Here is a 22393-nt window from a genome sequence, read left to right on the forward strand (position 1 = left end):
TCACAATATGCATTCATGGCTTATTTTGACCGGCATGGGTATCATCCAAACATCCAATAATAAACCAAGACATGATTCAAGGGTTAGTCCAACTATTATTACAAGGCACATATGGAAAATGATATGTATTAATCATTTTATGAGGCAAACACTACGTTTATAAAACCTTTTATTAGGCAAATAACACGTTTATAAAACCTTTTATGAGCCGAGTACACATACATGTTACATTTCGAGACAATAGATATATGAGGATGTGGTAAGGCTATCAATGAGACAACTTTCCATCACAGTCATACTATGTTAAAGCAAACTATTATAGGACAGAGTACGATTTTCAATACGGAGCCTTGGTTCACATCAAATGGTATAAAGTTAATTTGTATATCTTTCAACTCTTACAACTTTAACAAGTAATGTATAGTTGTGATACAAACTTTTTTTAATTTGAAGCGGACGATATAAAGATCCAGGAACCTTGTATTCTGATTTGACATACATAAAACTACACGGAAACGCTTTGACAACGTCGTCATTTAGGTAATATATAATAAAAGTGACTATAAATCAAGTATGATTTATTTTACCAATCAAATTGTAAGGTTGAAATATTAATAAACAGAATACCATATGTGATGGCTTTTTCTGTCGTTTGTTATTTGTAGAAGGAAGCTGCCGTAAAATACAGTATGATACATGCGTGAGAGTCACAGTATTGGAGTATTTGTACGAGATGCACCTGATAAGGGTTACCACTTTTTGTGTGAAATAATGACTTGCTTACTTCTGCGCTTTTCACATGTGACTAAATGTGTTTATGGCGAGTAGATGGAGAAAATATATGTTTAATCTGAGAAACTATTTTTGAAATGCAAACAAGGGTATTCAGATTATTAAGTTGTAAACTCTCGTAACTTAACGGTAAATCTTGTTTCGTTTAGGTGAACACAGTTTTTAATGGTCGGTAATGGTTATTGATCTTGACATCTGAAGCAAGGACAAGATGGGCTGGCTTTATTGACGACAGCAAATACAATTGAATGCATCACGTCTGAAAAAAAGAATTCTTATACGAAAAGAAGATAGACTGACTTACACAAATTATGTAGAGGTGTGTCGTTTGATTACTGATATTTTTATATCTTAAATATGGTGTCACTTTCTATTTTAAACTAACTAATTTCCTCACTTTTAACATGCATGTTGTTAATGCTTGCTCAGCATTATTGAAAAGATGAAGTAGTGATAAAACAAATGGAAATTTGAATAACATGTATCTGCAAGAGCTGTGACTACTACTCATGATTTAAAGTTACTCACTATCTGTTGCAATTGGCAAATGTTCTTCGTAATACATAGGGCCTTTTGCTGCATCTATACACATTAAATCACACTGTCCATTCCTTCCTACGCGATAGCTTCCTGTCAAATTGTCGTTCCAGTGTACTATTGCATCAGACCTGTATGTTTCTAAAGTGTTTTCAAGGAATTGTTCTACTCGACCATATCGATCTGAAAAAGGCACACCCAGAGTGGTTTTAAATCAAATATATTGCAAACAGAACGTGTTGCACACCAATCAATTACGTATGCATATTAAAACTAGTTTATGCTCTTGGTTGTTCTGGTTTTGTGTATGAGAAATATTACTTACATCAAAATAATTTAAAAATGTTTCAATATTCAAGGTAAATAAACTCATCATAGATACCAGGACTAAATTTAGTATATACGCCATACGCGCGTTTCGTTTACAAAAGTAAAGTGAGTATCATTTTGTGTTAATGTTTGTTATTTGTAATTTAGTCAATATTGTGACGTTTGTTAGGATGTTATGATACTTGATGATTTTACGTAATGACGATCGTTTACCTTTATGTTTAGTGTCCCCACACAGGTGAACAATTGCATTTGGTTGAATTCCCACGGCAAGGGTGTAATCCTGATTTTCTCGTGGTGGCATTTGTTCACTAAAATGAAATTAAAAGTATAACCTTTAACCGTATATGGAATACAAACGAAGTTATTATTTATTGTGCCAAAATCCAGAACAAAAGGATGGGAGAGTCATTAATTCCTGTTTTCGATAAAGAAAAATGTCAAAGGTTTATAATTTGCTAATTTTATATTATATCTGTTACATATAATGCGGTGTTCACACATTGCCGATTATTGCTCCCGTTTGAGATCAGACAGCAATACGACACGAAAAGTGTAAAAGTCGGATTAGTATCCTCAATTATCTGGAATGTCCTATCATTGTCTGAACGCAGTCGTTTTAGTTCGTAACAGATTCTTACGGGTCGGGAAGGGTCCGAATAGTTCGTCAAAGCACCCCGACAGTTAAGTTCGTCCCGTAACATTCGGGACAACTCAGCCGATTTTTCTAGTCGGATTACAATCGTAGCTATGTCGTGACAGATTCTGCTGTATCGGATCAAATTCCGAACAATGTCTTGTGTATTCTGGACGGTGTCTTGTGGAACGGGAATAATCTGGAGTAATTTTTCATAGCTGTTTTTCTGCCGATTGAGTCCAGATTGCATCCAGATCTTGTCGATTGAGAACCGTTTTTTGCCGAAACCGTTCCGAAACAGTCCCGTTATTAATACGAAATTAATCAATGATACCCACGTCAAAGTCCCGGGTTAGAAGCGGATTCAGAACGGGATTATCGGGACTACTTCGCTTAGAAACGGCTGAATATCCTCGCTTCCTGAACACTATCTGATTGTTGTCGTGATCAAATTAATTTTTTTTACAAATTTTGATTTAAGTTTGAATTTCCATCCACGATTCATAGGATCTTGATCAGACTTTTGATAAATTTTAATCGGGAATGGTCCTGTCGAGGACGGTAGTAAAAATCGTGAATGTGTGACCCCAGCTTAAGAGAAATTGACCAACTAAGTATAAAAAGAAGATACCAAGGATACAGTTAAGTTTGTCTAACAAAAGGTAACATAACAAAAATACAAAACGCTAAGAAAATCCTAATCGGAAGTACATTATCATATGTAAAAATCAAAAGCTGAAACACTCCAAACGAAAGTAAAACAGCAGGCAAAAGTCATATTTCTGACTTGATACTGCAGATATATACAACTTGTGCATGGTGAATTAAATCTTGTTTTATAGCTAGATAGACACTCTCACTGGAAAGGAAAGACGAATAAAAAGCGTTTTATCAGAAAAGTATGTCACTCTGAAAGAAAGTCCATCAAATAAAGTCAAAGAAAGCTGACAAAAATAACCGATAGACAATATCAACCAACAAATGAAATATATACATGTTACTACTACTAAACTTGGTACAGTAATGCTCCACAGAAATAAAGGCAATAGTAGTATACCGCTTATCAAAACTCATAAATCCATGGACAAAAAACTAAATCGGGGAAACAAACTAAAACTGAGGGAAACACATTAAATATAAAAGGAGAACAACGACACAACATTAAAATGTAACACACACAGAAACGGACTAAGCATTACACAAAATTTGATGATAATAACAAATATAACATCAAAACCAAATACATGAATTTTGGATAGATAAGTACCGTGACACGTCTTATAGTAATGTGAATTCACACTTAAAAATAATAGAAAACAATCGACACAACGGTAACACAACGTTAAAACGTAACACACAAACAAACGAACTATAATATAACAATGGCCATATTCCTGACTTGGTAAAGGACATTTTTAAAGGAAACAATGGTGGTTTAAACCTGGTTTTGTGGCATGCCAAACCTCTCTCTTTTCTGGACATGTAAAACATAACATTAAAATGACAACACAACATTACAGGACTACAGTATAAATAAAAAGGAGAACACAATTGACAAAGAATCACACGAATAATAGCTAATACAAGGCAACACGTTTGAAATTTTAATACGCCAGAAGTGCATTTTTTCCACACAAGACTTACTAGTGACGCCCGCATAGAAAAGTTTGAAAGCCGAAACAAGTACAAAGTTAAACAGCATCGAAAACAAAACGTTCAAAAAAGATGTGCAAAAAACGCCAGGGTTTTCTGTTAAATACCAAAACATCCCTATTATTTAGAATAATTTATACTTTTGCAAACAGTTAATTTTATAAAATGACTATACGAAAGATATATGATAAAACTGAAGTATTATCTAATTACAGAAAAACAACCGAAATACATTATTTAACCCGACACAATGCAACACCAAAAAAATAGACACATCCGAATAAGTTGAAACCTCAACGCCAATATTTGAAATTGTAAAAAATGAAGAAAAAAAAATTACGTCAAATTTGGATATGTAAAACAGATCATAATTTTGTTAAAAAGACGTCACATTTGAATGAATAAGATAGAATTAGGATTGATTTAAGATTATATTTAAACTAAATACTGATATTACATTTAATAACGATGTACATTTTTATGCTTATTTAATAGCAAACTAAGGTAGCAATTAACTTTAATTGTTGCTAAATTAGTTATCAAAGTTACCAGGATAATAATTTAGTACGCCAGACGCGCGTTACGTCTACATAAGAATAATCAGTGACACTCATATCAACTGATTTATAAAGCCAAACAAGTTGAAGAGCATTGAGGATCCGAAATTCCAAAAAGTTGTGCCATATACGGCTAAGGTAATCTATGCCTGGGATATGAAAATCCTTAGTTTTTGGAAAAATTTAAAATTTGGTCAACAGAAAATTTATAAAAAAATGGCTTAAACCTTGTTTTATAGCTAGCGCATATTCGTCTTGTTTATAGATCCGTTATACATGTTATATGGGCAAAAGTAGGTGAACAATTCAAATAAATTTATCATAGATGCCAGGATTGAAATTTAATATTTACGCCAGATGCAGGTTTCGTCTACAAAAGATTTATCAGTGACGCTCGAATAAAACAAATGTTAAAAAGGCCAAATTAAGTACGAAGTTGAAGAGCATTGAGGACCAAAAATGCCTAAATATTTCGCAAAACACAGCTCAAGTAATCTAAAAGAGGGACGAAAGTTACCAAAGGGACAGTCAAATTCATAAATCTAAAACAAACTGACAACACCATGTCTAAAATTGAATAAGACAAACAGACAAACAATAGTACACATGACACTACATAGAAAACCAAAGAATAAACAACATGAACCCCACCAAAACCTAGGGGTGATCTCAGGTGCTTAGGAAGGGTAAGCAGATCCTGCTCCACATGTGGCACCCGTCGTGTTGCCTATGTGATAATAAATCCGGTAAATAGTCTAATTCGGTAGGTCACATTCATGAAAGGGAAGGGGATTGTCGTTACGACGTGAGGAACATATCCGATATCATTTGTGAAACTGTTATTCCATAACGGTCAACCATCTCCCATTGGCGTCCGTAAAATTTACGAAGGCATGATTTCAACTTCACCATTTGGAACTTCTGCTGGAATCTTGCTACTTAGAAATGGAAAGTTCACAATTGGAAAGCTGAAATCATCTCTTTTATCGTAAAGTTTTGTTTTGAACTGATCCTCATTGTCAAAAACTGAATATATATTAATCAATGTTCAATACCAATAATTATCACCCATCAACCAGAACTGTGTAAACATACAGCCAAATAACATAACTGACTGAAAAAAAATGTTTGCTCACTTGAATCAACAGAACTGGTGCGACTAGGTCAGCTTTCTGAAACGCTCAAAACTACCAATAAGATCTTAAAGAGAATCATGTTGCTTTAGGGGTAATATCATCAAATCATTGTACGTCACATCCGGTTGCAAACGAACAACTATTTCCATCCATTTCATGGCAGTAAAACATTTCTGGGTCACAAATATATAGCTTTGGTATTTCAAACCACCGATATTTTTTTTTTATAATTTTGGGTTTCTATAGAATACTTTGGAAACTTGATGTTACAAGGACACTAAAGCTTGTACACAGGTTAAATAAGGGGTAAGATTTGATTTGTTAACTTCAAGTGATGGTTATTTCCTTATATGCATTGGATCATATGTTATATTTTGTCTGTAGTTCTGGTAGGAGGTAACCTTTTTTTTTTGGAAACAAAAGATGAGTTCTGAAATAAAATGAATGCCCGTTTCTATTTTAGTCTTTTCCATTTACTGTCGTATGATGTTTTCTTTTGCTTCTTTTTTTTTAACAAGTAGCTATTTTTCTTATTTTAAAATGCGTATGCTATCATGTGTTAATTCGGGATATTATCAACTAACCCTTTAGAATCAGTACTGAGCATTCTTTTGAATATATGTGAAAGCTCATGCTCATCATTCATGTAGCAGTCGGTACAAAGATTATAATCCACACAGATCTTACACTTCCATCTTATTCCACGTAATGGGTACACGTCGCATTCATCACATTGAACATAGGTATGCTTGACACCTATATTGCAAAATAAATAAAACAACAGATTGTGTAACATCAGTATTAATACGTGTAAATTTGTCACAAGACAACAATTGTAAGAATTTGACTATATATCATATCCTATTGTTATCATGTTTTAACTTTAGAAGTCTTTAATATGTGCTTGCAAGTATTGTCAGAAGACTGTCTATATCCCGTTCGAGTGTGTCATTCTTATCTATACTATTAAACGAGAAGACCTCATTTTGGTTGTCACTTCTATTCATTCCACAATAGATTAATCATCATAACTGTGTGTTCTTTCGCTTAGGTAACATGCATAGTCGCATTTGTCATCCATTTTTATGATTAATCAGATTGAGTTAATTTTGGAAAAAAATCGACAAAATAGGTGGCCGGATATTGTTTCCGTTATCAGACTGACTTTTAGTTATAGATAAGACTTCCGGTTATAAACATGCACAAGAACAACCAATCGTATGATAGATTGCAAAAATGAAAGATAAATATATAAGCCAATCAGAGCGCTTTCCATATCATCGTTTTTAGGTCACAAGAACCACAACTATTATACCTCTTTAGAGACAATTATGTTTTCGCGTTTAATTATCCACCTGTAAACTACAATTATACTTCTATAATATACAGAGACTCTCTGTATTCTGTCTACTTTTTTGAAAATATATTTACTATTTAAGGGATCATAACATTGCATATATATTGAAATAGGTAAAACGTGTGGAAACAAGAATGCGTCCATAGTATACGGATGCCACATTGGCAGTATCATTTACTATGTTTAGTGGACCGTGCAATGGGGTAAAATCTCTAATTTGACATTAAAATTAGAAAGATCATATCATAGGGAACATATTCTGGTTTGCGATAACCCAGTTTTAATTAGCGTGGGGCGCTTTCGTCCTGCGGATAGTGTTCCAGTGTACTAGCACTATAAAGTCCTGCAACTACGGTAGGCTAGAACAAATCAGTAAAAATGTACATACATTGTTCACCCTTTGTTTTTTTATTTATTTTATTTTATTTTATTTTTCTTCTTTTTTTTTAGTACACACAACACAAGTCACTAATTATTTTTGCAAAAGTCACATACACAAATTTAGGCTTATTTCGGTTTATACAAAATATTTGGCACATAAAGTCACATACACAATTTTGCATATCAAAATTATCCGCTCTTTACTTGATTGCTGGTGTACCAGGACAACGTTGCTGCCATACACTGTTGTTAGCTTTCCTCCTGTTCCTACTTCTGGTGGCACCGTGTTTATTAATTGGTCATTTATTTATCTATTTATTTATTTATTCAATGTTTTATTTGAACAAAATTATTTTTATACTATTTTATTATATTCATTTTTATATTCTTTATTTATTTTTTTATTATTCAATTTTTTATTCATTTATGTATTCAGATTTTTTGCTCTTTAAATTTTTTTTTTACATCATACTAAATTATGTTAATTACCACATGGTAACAAAATAAATCATTTAATGCCCAAAAAGGCAACGCCAGGGCCGACCATGAAAGGCTGTATAGCCATATAAGGTCTTTAAATACTTCCATTTGTATTGGGAACATATTAACTCAGATTTGAGTTGGTTGGACTTCAATTTCATCAAAAACTACTTCGACAAAAACTTTAACCTGAAGCGGGACAGACGGACGAACAAACGAACGGTCGAACAGTCTTGAAAACATAATTTCCATAACTAGGGCATAACAGTTTATTGTTGAAAGAGAAAATTTTAACCTGAAGCCGGACAGAAGGACGGACAAACGAATGAACGGACGTACAGACTAGAAAACATAATTCCCATAAATGGGGCATCAACATTTATTGTGGAAAGAGGAAGTAGTGATTTGGCCATAATGAAAGTAGAGTAGACATAAGAGGGAGGCAGGACTTATTGGGACGTCGGGATCGCTTACTTTTAAGCTCGGGATTTCGGGATTGATCTTTACAGGATGCGGGAATATTTTTTTTTAAATTATGGGATATGACTTTCATTTTCATACGCACCACGGGATTTCATGTTTTAAGCACCGGATTTCGGGATCAGGGCCCCTTAGACCACCCCTGAAATGAGCCTTAGTAATTTTTGCGAGATTCAAATCCTACCATTGGCATGTTAATATGGCTCTCAAAAGGAAAAGCACTGATGGATTGTTCTAGAAGCACATTTTTTTTTAGAATTATCATGGTCTATAAGCAGTTTCATTTATTTCATGTTTGAAGCGGTGCAAACAAGCTATCATCTAATATATTAAAACAATACTTTCGACTAGGGAGGACTATGAAACGCTTATAGCGATTCGAAGGTTTAACTCTCTTGGAATCTATACTTTTAAATGAAAAGACCTCATTTAGTTTGTCGCTTCTCTTCTTTCCGTAATCATTAATCACTATACCTCTGTGTCCTATAGGTACAATGCATTGTGGCATTTATCATTCTTGCTCGTCATTATTCAGTTTGAATTATTTTTGGAGGAAAACTAAAATTAAGGCGTCAGGATATTGTTTCCGTCATCGCCCTGACTTTTGAGTCATATAAAAAACATCCGTTAAGTAGATATAGGAAGATGTTGTATGAGTGCCAATGAGACAAATCTCCATCCAAATAACAATTTATAAGAGTAAACCATGTTGGTCAATGTACGGCCTTCATCACGGAGCCTTGGCTAACATCGAACAACAAGCTATAAAGGGCCCCAAAAAATCTAGACGTGTAAAACCATCCAAACGGGAAAACCAACGGTATAATCTATATAAAACAACAAGAAACGAGAAACACATATACCTTACATAAACAATTGACAACTACTGTACACCAGATTCTTGATTTAGGAGAGATGCAAACGTTTGCAGCGGGATTAAACGTTTTAATGTTTCAAAACGTTCTACCTTTTCTGAAACAATAGTATAACATTTATGACTGTTTTAAAATTACCCAAAATAAACTCAAATGATTCAGCGCCCTCCATCGATCAATGTTAACCAATAGTGAGTCAGAATACAACGACTGGATAAGTCGGGTTAAATTTTCATAAGTACATTGGGACAAGTCAGGCGTTTTTCTTTATACTTTGATCATACATAAGTAAAGTGTATTTGCTATCAACTATCAATTCCAATAGTTTGCTATTCACGACGGACACTAATTATATATAGAGTGTCGTCTATGTTTTATATCAGTGACCGTTTATATTATTGGTAGTATATGTATATTCATAGTAAACAGCAAACCAAAATATATCGGTCTTTGGTAAATAAAAAAGGGGTACGGCTAAAAACAAATATCCAACATCTGTTTACGCACGTTTTAAATGGCCGCCTTGGTTTTTAAGTAAAAATTAAAATCAGAGAGTTTTTGACCAAGTGAGCTTGTTTAACAATTTTATACAAAGTCTAAGAATATATATTGAGTAGTCACTGTGTATATTGTCAGAAATATTAGAGCAGATATCAACTAACCAAAGTATAGCTTTTGTTTTGTAGAACGATACATATTAGCAATATAATGAAAATATTCAATGCGGCCCACAGACTTCTCGTATTTTTGCATCTCCGCTAAGCAATATTGAAGAATTTGCTAAAATTGGTATTATAATTTGGGTTCTTAATGTATCCCAGTAAACGGTAATAAAAGCAGCTAGCAATCAATTAAGAATCGAGAAGGAATTTTATACAATTGTAGAAAATGGAAAATGCAGTATTCTTATCATACCTATTTGTGCATTATCAAACAAAAGCAAATCAAACTGGTTATTATCTCCCTTCTCAAATTTATCCTTTCCACCAGCGTCCCATTGAACTTTCACCTGACCTGATTCAGTTAAATCTATTATAGTTCCAATTTCTCTGCCATTGTCAAATTTGTTATCACTTTCAGGTTTCCAGCTTTTTGGTCTCACAACTCGAAGTCCAACTTTTATTTTTTCTGTAAAATATATGAGTGTGCAAGTGAAGAAAGACATATAGTTATGTCACCCTGACGGAGGTCGGGTGACATATTGTAATTGTTCTATTCTTTTTTATGGCACCCTCAACGGAGTTGGGTGACATATTGTTATTCTACGTTATTTTTCTTATTATGTGATTCGATCGACAATGTCGGGTGACATTTTGCTTTTCTTATGTTTCTTTGTTATTATGTCACCTGATCGACAATGTCGGGTGACATATTGCTTTTCTTCTGTTTCTTTGTTATTATGTCACCCGATCGACAATGTCGGTTGACATAATACTGTTCCTCTGAAAATTAAACGTGTATCCACAAGACATGTAAGGACATACATGCAATCTGAAGTAATGAAAAGATTTATAATTAGCATTATAAATCTTACAAAAAGGTAGTGTAACCAGCTGGTGCTGTCATATCTATATAAATCGACACGAACATCTTCATCTACGTACAGAGTACATATTGGTATTGAAACACCCTTAGCATGTACAATGAACTCTTTTATACAATTTCCATACCTCCAGCATATGCCTTTTTAACGTTGTAACCATGAAAGGTCGAATACACTGACAACTTTTCATCTACACGTGGATTGTTCTGAATTTCCTGTTGTTAAGATAAATATATATTTCATTGTACAGCTTAAAAATAAAAGTTGAAATAAAATTCAGGAGTATATTCAATATATATGAATAATGAAGCCGATGGTATGTCTGGTATGGTATAACTGACTAAATTATTAAAATTCAGAATACTACTGATACTAGAAGGACTCCTTCATACATTTATCTTTTTCTCAATGTTGACACAGATAGACGACTTCGACAGAAAATCTATGATAAACGGGATGATTTCAACTCCCCAATTATTAATTTACCATTTCTCAGCAGTACCATACCCTCTGCTCCTTCGTATGGTGTTTACATATCTCAATTAATACGTTATTCTCGTGCATGTTCACATTATACAGGAGTGTGCTCCTAATGCAGAAACTGCTCCAAGAAAGTTATGAGGAGAAAAGATTAAAAATGACACTCTGTAAATTTTACGGACACCTTCACGAATTGGTTGATTCATACGATGTGTCTTTGTCTAAACCTACTAAGGACATTTTTACATGTGTTAGTTTGTTGTTTGTCATTACCTCGTCTAATCTTTAAATTACCGAACGTGATTTATTCCCGATTGTGACTGTTTTGCGGAGTGGGAATTCGCATTGCTATAAGACGTGTCATGTTACTTTTCTATCCTAAATTCATATATTTAGTTTTGTCAAATGTCTTAACGTTTGAAGTTGTAAATCGTTTTTTTAATGTCTGTTGTATTCTTGTATAATCCTGGTACTTTTGATAACTATTATGGTAAAAATAAATATCACCAAGTTCATTTATTAGATTTTAGTTTGGGTCAACGACATTTGTACGATATATTTAGTTTACAGTATGATTCAGAAGAAACACCGACATATCTAGATAATACAATTCATTATCTTATAACCACCACAATTTGATATACAAAGTATTGTAATGCCATTGTTTTAAATAAATGTTATATCAGTATTACAAATCTAATCTTGAATTCTATCCTAATTCCATCTTATTTTTGGATTTTTTTGTAAATTAAAATTTAAATGTGACGTCACTTTGTACGTTGATGGCTTTGGCTAACTCGGCTGTGAATTTCTTTATGCTGGTTAGGTTGTTTTATGTAATGTATTCGTTTTTATTCTGTAGTTGTATAGTCACCAGTTCGGTTTTATCATGTTTATCAATTTTATAGTCATTTTATAAAACGTTATTGTTTGAAAAATAATGAATTGTTCTAACTTATAAGAATTTTCTCATCCCATGCAGAAAACTCCAGCCGTATAAGCCACAATATTTTTGAACTTTTGGTCCTCGATGCTCTTTAACTTTGTACTAGTTTTGACTTTCGAACTTTTTTCACTGGTAAGTCTTGTGAAAACGAAACGCGCGTCTGGCGTATTTAATTTAAAACCTGGTACCTTTTGTTATTTAAGTATGAACCTAATACGTTAGCAGAATCAAAAAGTCTGTAAGTTTAGATCACATTAAGTCTTAAATCTAGAAACATGAATGCGTGAACATCTTATGTGGAATATCCAGTCGGTCTGCGTTGCTTTTTTCATACCATTATAAGTTTACAGCTTTATTTCCTTGTTCACAAAATAAACAAATAATGGACATTGCTCTGGAATCAATTATCCAAAATGTGTATAATTCTTTTTTTTTTTAAAGAAGATGTGGTATGGCTGCCAATGAGCCAACTCTCCACCTAAGTTAACGAAATTAACATCTATATACAACCGTACGGCCTACCACAATTAGCAAAACGCATACCGCCTAGTCAGCTATCAAAGACCCCGAAATTACAAAATGAATGTAAAACAATTCAAATGAGGAAACTAACGACCTAATGTATCTACAAAAAAAAATAACAAACACAAGTATGTTGCACATCAGCAAATGGCAACCATAAATTTACAGGCTCCTGACATTGGACAATCACATACTGAGATAATGTGACAGGTTCAAACAAGTTAGTGGGATTATAACCATCCCCCTAGCATTGGACATAGGTGTTACAGTACAACATTAGTAGGGAAATCAGTTGAAAAATGCTTAACTTATCAGATGGATACAAAAAGGATTACTTCTAACAAAAATACAGAGTGGACGTGGCCGGGTACTTATATATTCCAATAACAAAAATACACATACGTACTGATTTGAGAATACTCGCTCGCAATTACTGACAGCTAGATTAAAGCCACACGCATTTAATACTAAATTAGCAATAAGTACAACTTCAACATCCAATGGAAGTGGTATTAATACGTACGTCAAAAACAGTCAGAGAAAAAAATGCCCTTGTACAATACCAAGAATTATATATCGACAGATTGTAGACCCATAAATGTGTATATGCATATAACAATACTATTTGGTTTGCTTTAAATCAATCTACTTATAACAAACTCAATATTAATATCAATAAATTCTATATCTAATATTCTAAATACAATGTTGAATTGGTAACATTTTAGAATATTTTTTTCTTCAGGATCGATAAGTAAACCCGAATGTGCTATCCCGTTTGACATAAGGTACATTCAAACTTCAAAACCACATCGTTATGTCTTCGGAAGAGTTTAGTAAAGGTTTTAAGTAATTTGTAGTAACGAGAATAATTTACCAATAAAACATAGATAAAAGAGGGACGAAATATACAAGAGGAACAGGCAAACTCATAATTTAAAAATAAACTGACAACGTCATAGCTAAAAATGAAAAAGACAAACAGACAAACAGTAGTACACATGACGCAACATAGAAAACTAAAGAATAAGCAACACCAACCCTATAAAAAACTAGGGGTGAACTCAGTTGCTCCGGAAGGTTAAGTTAATCCTGCACCCGTCGTGTTGCTTAAGTGATAACAAATCTGATAAATAGTCTAATTCGGTGATCACATTTATAGATAAGTTTGCTTAAATCAACAACGTCGCAACAGACACGGGCGTAACGAACTAAATGAGAAATATAAACATCGTAAAATGATCCCAAAGAAACATCGTCGTCTAAAAATGAGAAAATTGACAAAAGAGATTGAACCATCGTCCCGTTGTCTTAAATTGTAGTGTGAAGTTTCCCGTGTAACATCGAAATATATAAATGAGTATAATTCTTATTAGTCAGTTCATTGTGCCATTTCCTGACTTTCGTCTCAATTAACACTGCACCTTATAAACAAGGAGAATGTTTTTTTTATTTTTAAATTACCTTCAAATCAAATGAACATCCAGGAGGGTCCGTTGCCATATTGTCTGAAATAAAAGATCCAACTTTAACCTAATATACATTATATTTGATAAACACGTCTTCGCATCAGGACACTATTAACCGTCGGCTACCTTTCCCACCGTGGACAATATTGTAGGAGGATTTGGATCAGTTGTATAATAGGGGTATTGCAGATTCAAATGTGTGGCTATCCTTATCTTATTCCTTGCATTTTATTAACTAAACTAAGTTTAGATAAGCAATACTTAGACTTATATAAACACATCCATGAAAAAAAAGGACCGAGCAAATGGCCTTCAAAACTACTAGCAGCATCGCAACACACTTATAGTGAAACTAACGGAAAATACTAATAATGGTTCATACATTGATACGATATTTCTCAATTGTCACGGTTATGAAAGCCAAAGGCATAAGCTTGTCAAGATACTGAGCTGTATGTGACAATGCAACAGTAACGTAATAACCCATACTAACACATTGTGGGGTCATTATAAAGTTATCTACAACAATTACAGTTTTGAAAACGTCCAGTGTTAAGTTGTCTCGAACGTAGTCTATTTTATAAGGAATAAAATACAATCGAAAATTCAATATTGATAGGTCATGTTTCAAACGATGATTTACTCTTACAAATTGTGACTAGGATAGATAGTTGTCTCGTAGACCATTATACCTCATCTTCTTATATCTATATATGTGTTTTGCAGCGTTTTCGGTTATTGAAGGGATAATGTCAGTGGTTAAGTATTCGAACTGTCATATATAAGTTCTACCTGTGAATTCATGTTCGGTATGCATCATAATATAGTTGTGAAATACGTAAGATCTCCACCCTAGATTAGGCTTTAAACTGATGCAGAAAGGTACTACTAGACTTTTGACAGCTATAATTTCATCTGACCTACTAAACGTTAGGTTTACATTTGAAACAGTTTCTGCAGATGTCCCATTAACATGATAAAAATGGTATAAGGGAAACGGTGATACAGAGATATAGCAGAATTTTATTGCAGCAAGTGTAATACCATCATCATATTAATTTATCTATACCTATTCGTTTCACTGTTAATCTTTTGTTTTGAAAAAGATTAGGATATAACATAAAAAGCTAGTTTACAATCACAAAAACTACTGTTCAAATGTAAAAAGCATAACAGGGGTATACCCTAGACATTTGAGATACGCATACACATGATAAAATGTACATTGTTATGTCATCATTTGTTTTTTTTCATCAACATTTCTTAAAATCCATTTGCAATATAAGGCATTATAATATAGCAAATTATATTTGAAATGTTTGACGAGTTTTTGTTATTTGCAAATAATAAATAAATGAGAGTAAGAAACATGAATAAAAGTAACATAATTTAAAAAATGGTAAAGTTATTTTTCTAAAATGGCTACTTACTACATCTGTTTCCCTATCGTCAGGCAAAAAATAAATAGTTTAAATCAATCGCTAGTGTTGATACTTTTCGTAGAAAACAGAAGGAAATACTATATCTATAATTTGAATATGATGATATCTGTCTGCGAGAAATGAGATTTGAAGATTATTTAAAGTAGGTTTAAAAATAACATAATCAATGCTATTCTAGAAATTGTATTTTAATTTAATAAAAATTAAAAAAAAATATGCGAAAGTTCCTAAAGAGACGCCCAAACTCAAATGTCGAAAAGAAAAAAAGGACAACAACCTGGCAAAAGAGGAAAAAAGACAAAAAAGCAAAAGACAAACACAAATTTTTAAATATTACAAAAAGGAAAACTATAAACTATATAAATGGACTTGTGTCAGTGTTTTATACAACTTGGGTAATCAGAATAGTTATTGTTGAATCTGTTAATTGCTCTTACAGTAAAGATAGCAACGCCTATCCATTTTTCATTTCATTTGAATCACACTGTGGTATAACATGAACTAGATGTTTCCATTTTTGTTTATAAGAATATCTCAATATTTTCTTGATTAATCATTCATTGAAATCTGTAATATTTTTTATGAAAATTAGGACAAGGTGCATATATAACGAGTCCTTTTAATACACTAATTAATTATTGCTGTACTAAATAAAGCTATGTTGCCATCAGCTATTAATTAGCAATGCAGATATGATATTGATATCAGACATATCAGTATGTAACCCGTTGGTCGAAAGCAGAATTCTGAAATATCTTTATAAGGCTCTGGATGGGATTTCCAGAATTGAAAAAATGGCGCAAAAAGTGTCAAATAAAACTAAAATAAAACATTGAAAAGACACATATAAATAGACCAAAAAAAGAGTCAAGTTGGGTGCTAAAACGTGAATAATGGGTCACAATTGGGTTACATCAATAAATAACAGATGGGGAGGGGATAAGTACAGACGTAAAACACAAATTCTTGACCTTCCTTAATTGCAAATAAAAAATAACAAATCGACGGAAATTGGTCTGAAGAAATAAAAAAAAACTACAATCAGAACCTCCTAGATTGTGTTTCTAGTTTATCGTTTTTATATAGATTAGACCGTTGGTTTTCCCGTTTAAATGGTTTCACACTAGTAACTTTGAGTAATGTTAGAATTAGTTTAGGTAAGTTATATCTATCAGTATTAAACTATTTCAGCAAGATATGCTGACATGTTTGATTATGGTTTTGACGGAATACGATGCAAGGTATTTTCAAATAATGGTCATAATGTTGATATAAATTATACAAGATAATAACAATGATAGTAGGAGAAATATTATTCATATTACTCTACCGTCCGTATTGTCTTTAGTATATTGTTTCGTCAATACCGTACACGTTTTGTTTTGTTTTGTTTTTGATAGTGAGGGTACCATGATGTTGTGGTTACGTAAATTTGCAACTTCGAACACAATTTCTTTTTGTTTTTGATTAGAATTAATAAAAATATACACTAGACATTATGTTTTTGACTTTTACGGAACATATATCTGTATGATGTTATGCTGGCGCTAGGTTTAGTGTGTTATGGACAAATGTACTTACGTGTGTTTCTTTCAGCTACATATCTTTCGAAACAGAGATAAAAATGGCTCTAGTCGGCTAGAGTATTGGTACATAACTTATACCAATTGTTAAGCCTTGTTTAAACAATCTTTGTTTATTTTTTTTTTCTATTTAAAACATCATCAACTATTCTAATACAAAGCCTTTGCAACAATATTGATATAGATATCATCACGGATGGCTGATACCGCACGCTTGTCAATGATTGTAATACACATACAATTTTTTTTGCTACTAAGTATCAAATAAATAATGTATAATTTCGTTAAGAATCAATTTCCGTAGTAGAAAAATAAACTACTTAGTCGTATCTCACACTAGTAACTATCATCTACAATGAGTTTTTAAATGCATACAATTTACGTTTAGTAGAATTGAAAAGAGGAAAACGCGATTCGAGATATAAATGGATGCATATACCCAGACCTGCTATTTGTTATATTTATTTTTTTCATTATTGGAACAAATCTCCGACATTACGGCTACGTGCCTAAATTTATCTACTCCTTCTTAATTTAGTCCAGATTCTGATAAACTTGCAATAATAAGTTAAATAGTATTAAATGTTTACATGTATTTTTGACAATACTGTTATGAAGAGTGTAAATACCTTTTTTGGTTTTGTATTTTAATTTATATGTTTTTTTCTTTCAAAGTTTCATTGAAATTAAGGGCTTTCATACCGGTGGGACGAGAGTGCTTCGAAAGCGGAGGAACTCATTATGATAACAAATAGACATACTTGTTTACTATTGGTATCGGCTTCAAATTCGACAAATTAAGGCACCTGTCAATAATTAGAAATAATAACTTCTCAGTATACGGAAAACAACTTCGCCTGAAATGGCGAAAGTTTCATTACGCTCTTTCCTTTATTAATACTGTGGATTCATTATTTTTCGCTAAATACCAATTTTCTTTTATTTCGTTGATTCAGGTAAACCAAAAAAATAAAATGTTTAACGAATAACAAATTTTCTAAAGACTTGTATGCAGACTTCGGCAAAAACACGAAATTAAATATCCACGAACATACAAGTTTTCCTTTATGCACGAAAATTGGTAACCAGTAAATTAAATGAATCGACAAAAGTACTTGTTAATAGATAACATAAATTTAATATCAGGTCTAATAGACAATTTTTCATTCAAATGACAATTTATAAATGTAAATCATTAGAGGTCAAGGTATACAGAGCCCCAAAAATACTAGTGTAAAACCATTCAGGCGGGAAAACTAAGTTTATTTGCATATGATAGAAATAAGAAGATGTGGTTATTTATGGTGACAATGAGACAAATTTTCATCTACTCAACAATGTGTACAAAGTTAACCTTTATAAATCAAATTACGTTCTTCAACACAGTCCATTGGCTTACACCACACATCAAGCTATAAAGGATCGGAGCTCCTTCAGATAAAAAATTGGATCAAAGGAGCAAGATAATGTAGTTTTTATGCTGATATGTTAATGATGTTCCTCCCATTAACCATCCAATTTTTTCTGATTGAATTCAATTTATATATCCTCGCAATTTAACAAACGACAGATACGAAACCCTCCGTCGTACCTCTTGGACTTTTACCTCGAATTTGACATAATGGATTATCTAATTACACGTTTACTGTCACCTTGAAACCATGAATATGTTTCTGTAATGTATAATGAAAACAATGTTTTAAAGTTAAGTGTGACGTCAATGTTCACTGAAATAGTACACAATTTTATTTAGGGGCCAGCTGAAGACCACTTCCGAGGGCGGGATTTTTCTCGCTGCGTTGAAGACCAATTGGTGGAATTCGGAAGTTGTCTCCTCTTTGGTTTGGTTCTTATCTCTTTGACATATCCTCAATCTAATTTTTAAGATCATACGAAGGTATCTGATTATTAAACCTTTCACATACTGTGGATCAGAATCTGAAATATGAAACATAGAACTATTATGCCATCTATAGTACAAGAATATTTAAAGATAAAACAATATGATGATAATATGGGATCACCACACATCAGTTGAACATATATGATCAAAGCCAATACGAAATGAATTATATCAGACAGAATAAATCCGGGTGATAAGCTGAACGAAATATTATAGATAAATCATAGTTACAGAAGTGATTTAGGAATTTAAGGGTGAATTCACATTTTTTGTTTACATTTTGTTTTAAGAACGAAGATAATACAGGTTCGCATTTAATATGATTTCATAAAGTTAAAATGTATCTGATATTATATACCCAATTATCAGCAGAATACAAAGTATAAAGCAGAGCAAATGTCCTTACAACATAGTTGTTTAATCCATCCAGGATCAGTACACAATTGTCAATTTCAAAATGCATAATCTATAATAAGAAAATTCTACTGTTTTATCATGTTTAACCATTAATAGTCATATGTGACTCTCAATTGTATCTTTGTGTTTCCTTGTCTCTTGTCAATAATAGTTTATTTGAGATAAATGTGATGTAGAGCTTATATCACGTATATGTAAAAGAATAAAACGCTTTTGGAAATGTTTAATGTAAGAGAAGACAGCAAAAAACATAAATTGAAACTATCTTTGATAGAAGAAGAAATATAATACATGTTTAATTGTGGCAATTTCTATGTATTCTATGTTAATTATTTCAGTTCTTTTATAGATAGCTATCCAACATACAATGTAGTTATGTTGATGCGGGCTTTTTTTTAAGAGTAAAATACTTTTTTAACGCAACGCAGCTTCATCGATGTTTGATCTGATTGTTGACGATGTAGATTGAGCGAGTAACGCAGTTAACTTATAAATGATTTATATGTGTTATTTATTTCACTATTAACGCATATTTTTCAAACTCATTAGTCGAAAAGAAATACAACGGCATGGTCGAAAGAGAAACCCAACATACTACAAAACATAACATCAGAAATTTAACATATGATAAATATTTGGTATATGTAGTGTTGTTCATGTCAGTACAGCACTGGTGATACGGCTAATTTTTAGTAGGTAGATCACATGCGCGGAAATGAGGAAAGGATAACAGTCACTGTTAATTATACAAATCCGTCGTCATCTGTGTTATAGATATTCCATAACTGTCAACGATAGTTTGTATGCGTTTTTAATTTCTTTAAAAGATGATTCCAACTCAGTATTCATTGTTTGATAGGTTTTATGCGATCAGTAACCCTCTGTCACATATGTCCTTTAGACATTTAGAAAACATATGTTCATAATTCATATCATGTTTGATAATGTAAACAATGTTTAGGAGTTCAGTGTGTCGTCCATTTTTACTGAAATACATGAATTACACAATGTTGTTTAGGGGCCAGCTGAAGACCACCTCCGAGTGCAGGATTTTCTTGACCAATCAGTGTCATTTTGTTATCTCTTTCACATATGTCATTTAAATATGTAGTATTGAAATGACTTTTTCCCCATGTTACAAATCACACAAGTATGGTTTATATATATATATTTCAATATTATTATTTCATGTGTATAATATTACTAATTTATTGATAGTGTACATGTGTCTTGTTTGTAAATGTATATTTATGGAATTGTTAATGTATATTTGCTACATGTGTCCTCTTTCAGCACCAAACGTTTACCTAAGTTGTACTGCATTGTCTTGTCTTGTCGAATATGTTGTCTAATTACAAATTATATGTTAAGTAATTATGAGACATACCATATAGCTCGTAGAATCATATCGCTATGCAGGATATTAATTTCAATAAAGTGGTCCTTGTATCTATATTTACGTTTAACGCATCCGAAATTTAAACTGACACGTTTTAATGTAAACAAAAAATTCGACAGAAAATCAAAATGAGTGATTGGATGTGCCTGAATAAACTAAAAATCATTCAAATCACTTATGATATCGCATTTATTAACAACTTATCATTAAGGTCGAAGATGCAAATATAGATATATATTACTCAAAACGACACTTGAGCTACCGACTACAAATTGTTATCATTTCAGTCATTCGGCAATGTCAAATATATACAGACCACATTGTGTATCACCTATGTTGCTCCTTTTGTCAACATCTAAAAATATACAACAAACATGAGTGACAGTAGGTTTTGTGTTTCTACAGTTTAACTCACGCAATGAACAAATCACAAAGTGTTAACCTTCTTTCACGTATCAACATTTGTTAAATATAAAGAGAAATTAAGTATAAGTATGCTAATACATGCAAAAATATAAATAAATCACACATTACATAATTAACTTTTACATGTATATTACTTACACATTACGTAAACCTACATAACACTTGTAGCAAAGCAATTCCTCGGCCAAATTATAGGCATATATCACTGTGTGCATTATTATATGTTTTAGCTAGAAGGAATACAATTTGTTGAAAACTTATTTTCATTTATCCGTGTGGCGAAGAAATAACATACCACATCCATTAAAAAAAGAGTCATGTTTTTTTCATAATAATAAAGTAAATATTTTTAACAGATAACGTTTTTTTCTACTTAATGTCTAAATAAAGACACTTCTTTTACAACGTTAGATCCTTTTGTTGTGTAGTATGTTTGTCATGTGACACTATTAATGACAATATTTTTATTGTTATACTGTACTATTTATAGATGATTACCATGAATGTATTCTTTGAATATATGTTCCTTAAATTACGACGTAAATTTCCCATGCAAATATATATTAGAAGATGTGGTATGAGTGGCAATAAGAACTCTCCATTCAAGTCACAATTTATAAAAGCAAACCGTTTTAGGTCAAGGTACGGCCTTCAACATAAATATTTTAAATGGGTTAAAATCAAAAGGACATGTAGGATGTTCAAGCAAAATGTACCGTTGTATTGAGGATTCAGAAATAACAGAAACCTTACAAATGAAACGTTTGAAACATTCAACTGCAATAAACATGTTTCGTTACGTTTACACATGTAATAAACTTATCAGTAGATGTCAATGTTACAATAAGTTTATATATCAATACATATTTATCAATTGATTCTACTTTGTGTGCATCGCATATCCATCATTTTGAGATGCCAAACATGTTGACCCAGCCGCAATAACTTTGAACGGGAGCTAACAAACGGTATTATTTTGCAACAAACTACATTAATGAGTTCTGACAAATCTTTAAAAAATGTGCTAGTTAAACACATATAAAACTAT

The 22393-nt window shown here is 32.2% G+C and overlaps 1 protein-coding gene across 1 annotated transcript in view; it reads right to left on the reverse strand.

Moving 5' to 3' along the window:
• Positions 1-15642, reverse strand: part of LOC134692269 (uncharacterized) — a 67177-nt gene extending 51535 nt beyond the window's left edge. Inside the window, exons 1-7 of the mRNA XM_063552719.1 lie at positions 15606-15642; positions 14171-14214; positions 10886-10973; positions 10131-10343; positions 6227-6398; positions 1873-1970; positions 1321-1512 (exon numbers count right to left, since the gene is read on the reverse strand). Coding sequence (XP_063408789.1) covers positions 1321-1512; positions 1873-1970; positions 6227-6398; positions 10131-10343; positions 10886-10973; positions 14171-14209 — 802 coding nt within the window. The 5' untranslated portion in view covers positions 14210-14214; positions 15606-15642. The remainder of the gene's footprint in view (positions 1-1320; positions 1513-1872; positions 1971-6226; positions 6399-10130; positions 10344-10885; positions 10974-14170; positions 14215-15605) is intronic.
• Positions 15643-22393: the final 6751 nt, after the last annotated feature.

This window comes from Mytilus trossulus, chromosome 12 (assembly GCF_036588685.1).
Source record: "Mytilus trossulus isolate FHL-02 chromosome 12, PNRI_Mtr1.1.1.hap1, whole genome shotgun sequence".
Lineage (NCBI taxonomy): Eukaryota > Metazoa > Mollusca > Bivalvia > Mytilida > Mytilidae > Mytilus > Mytilus trossulus.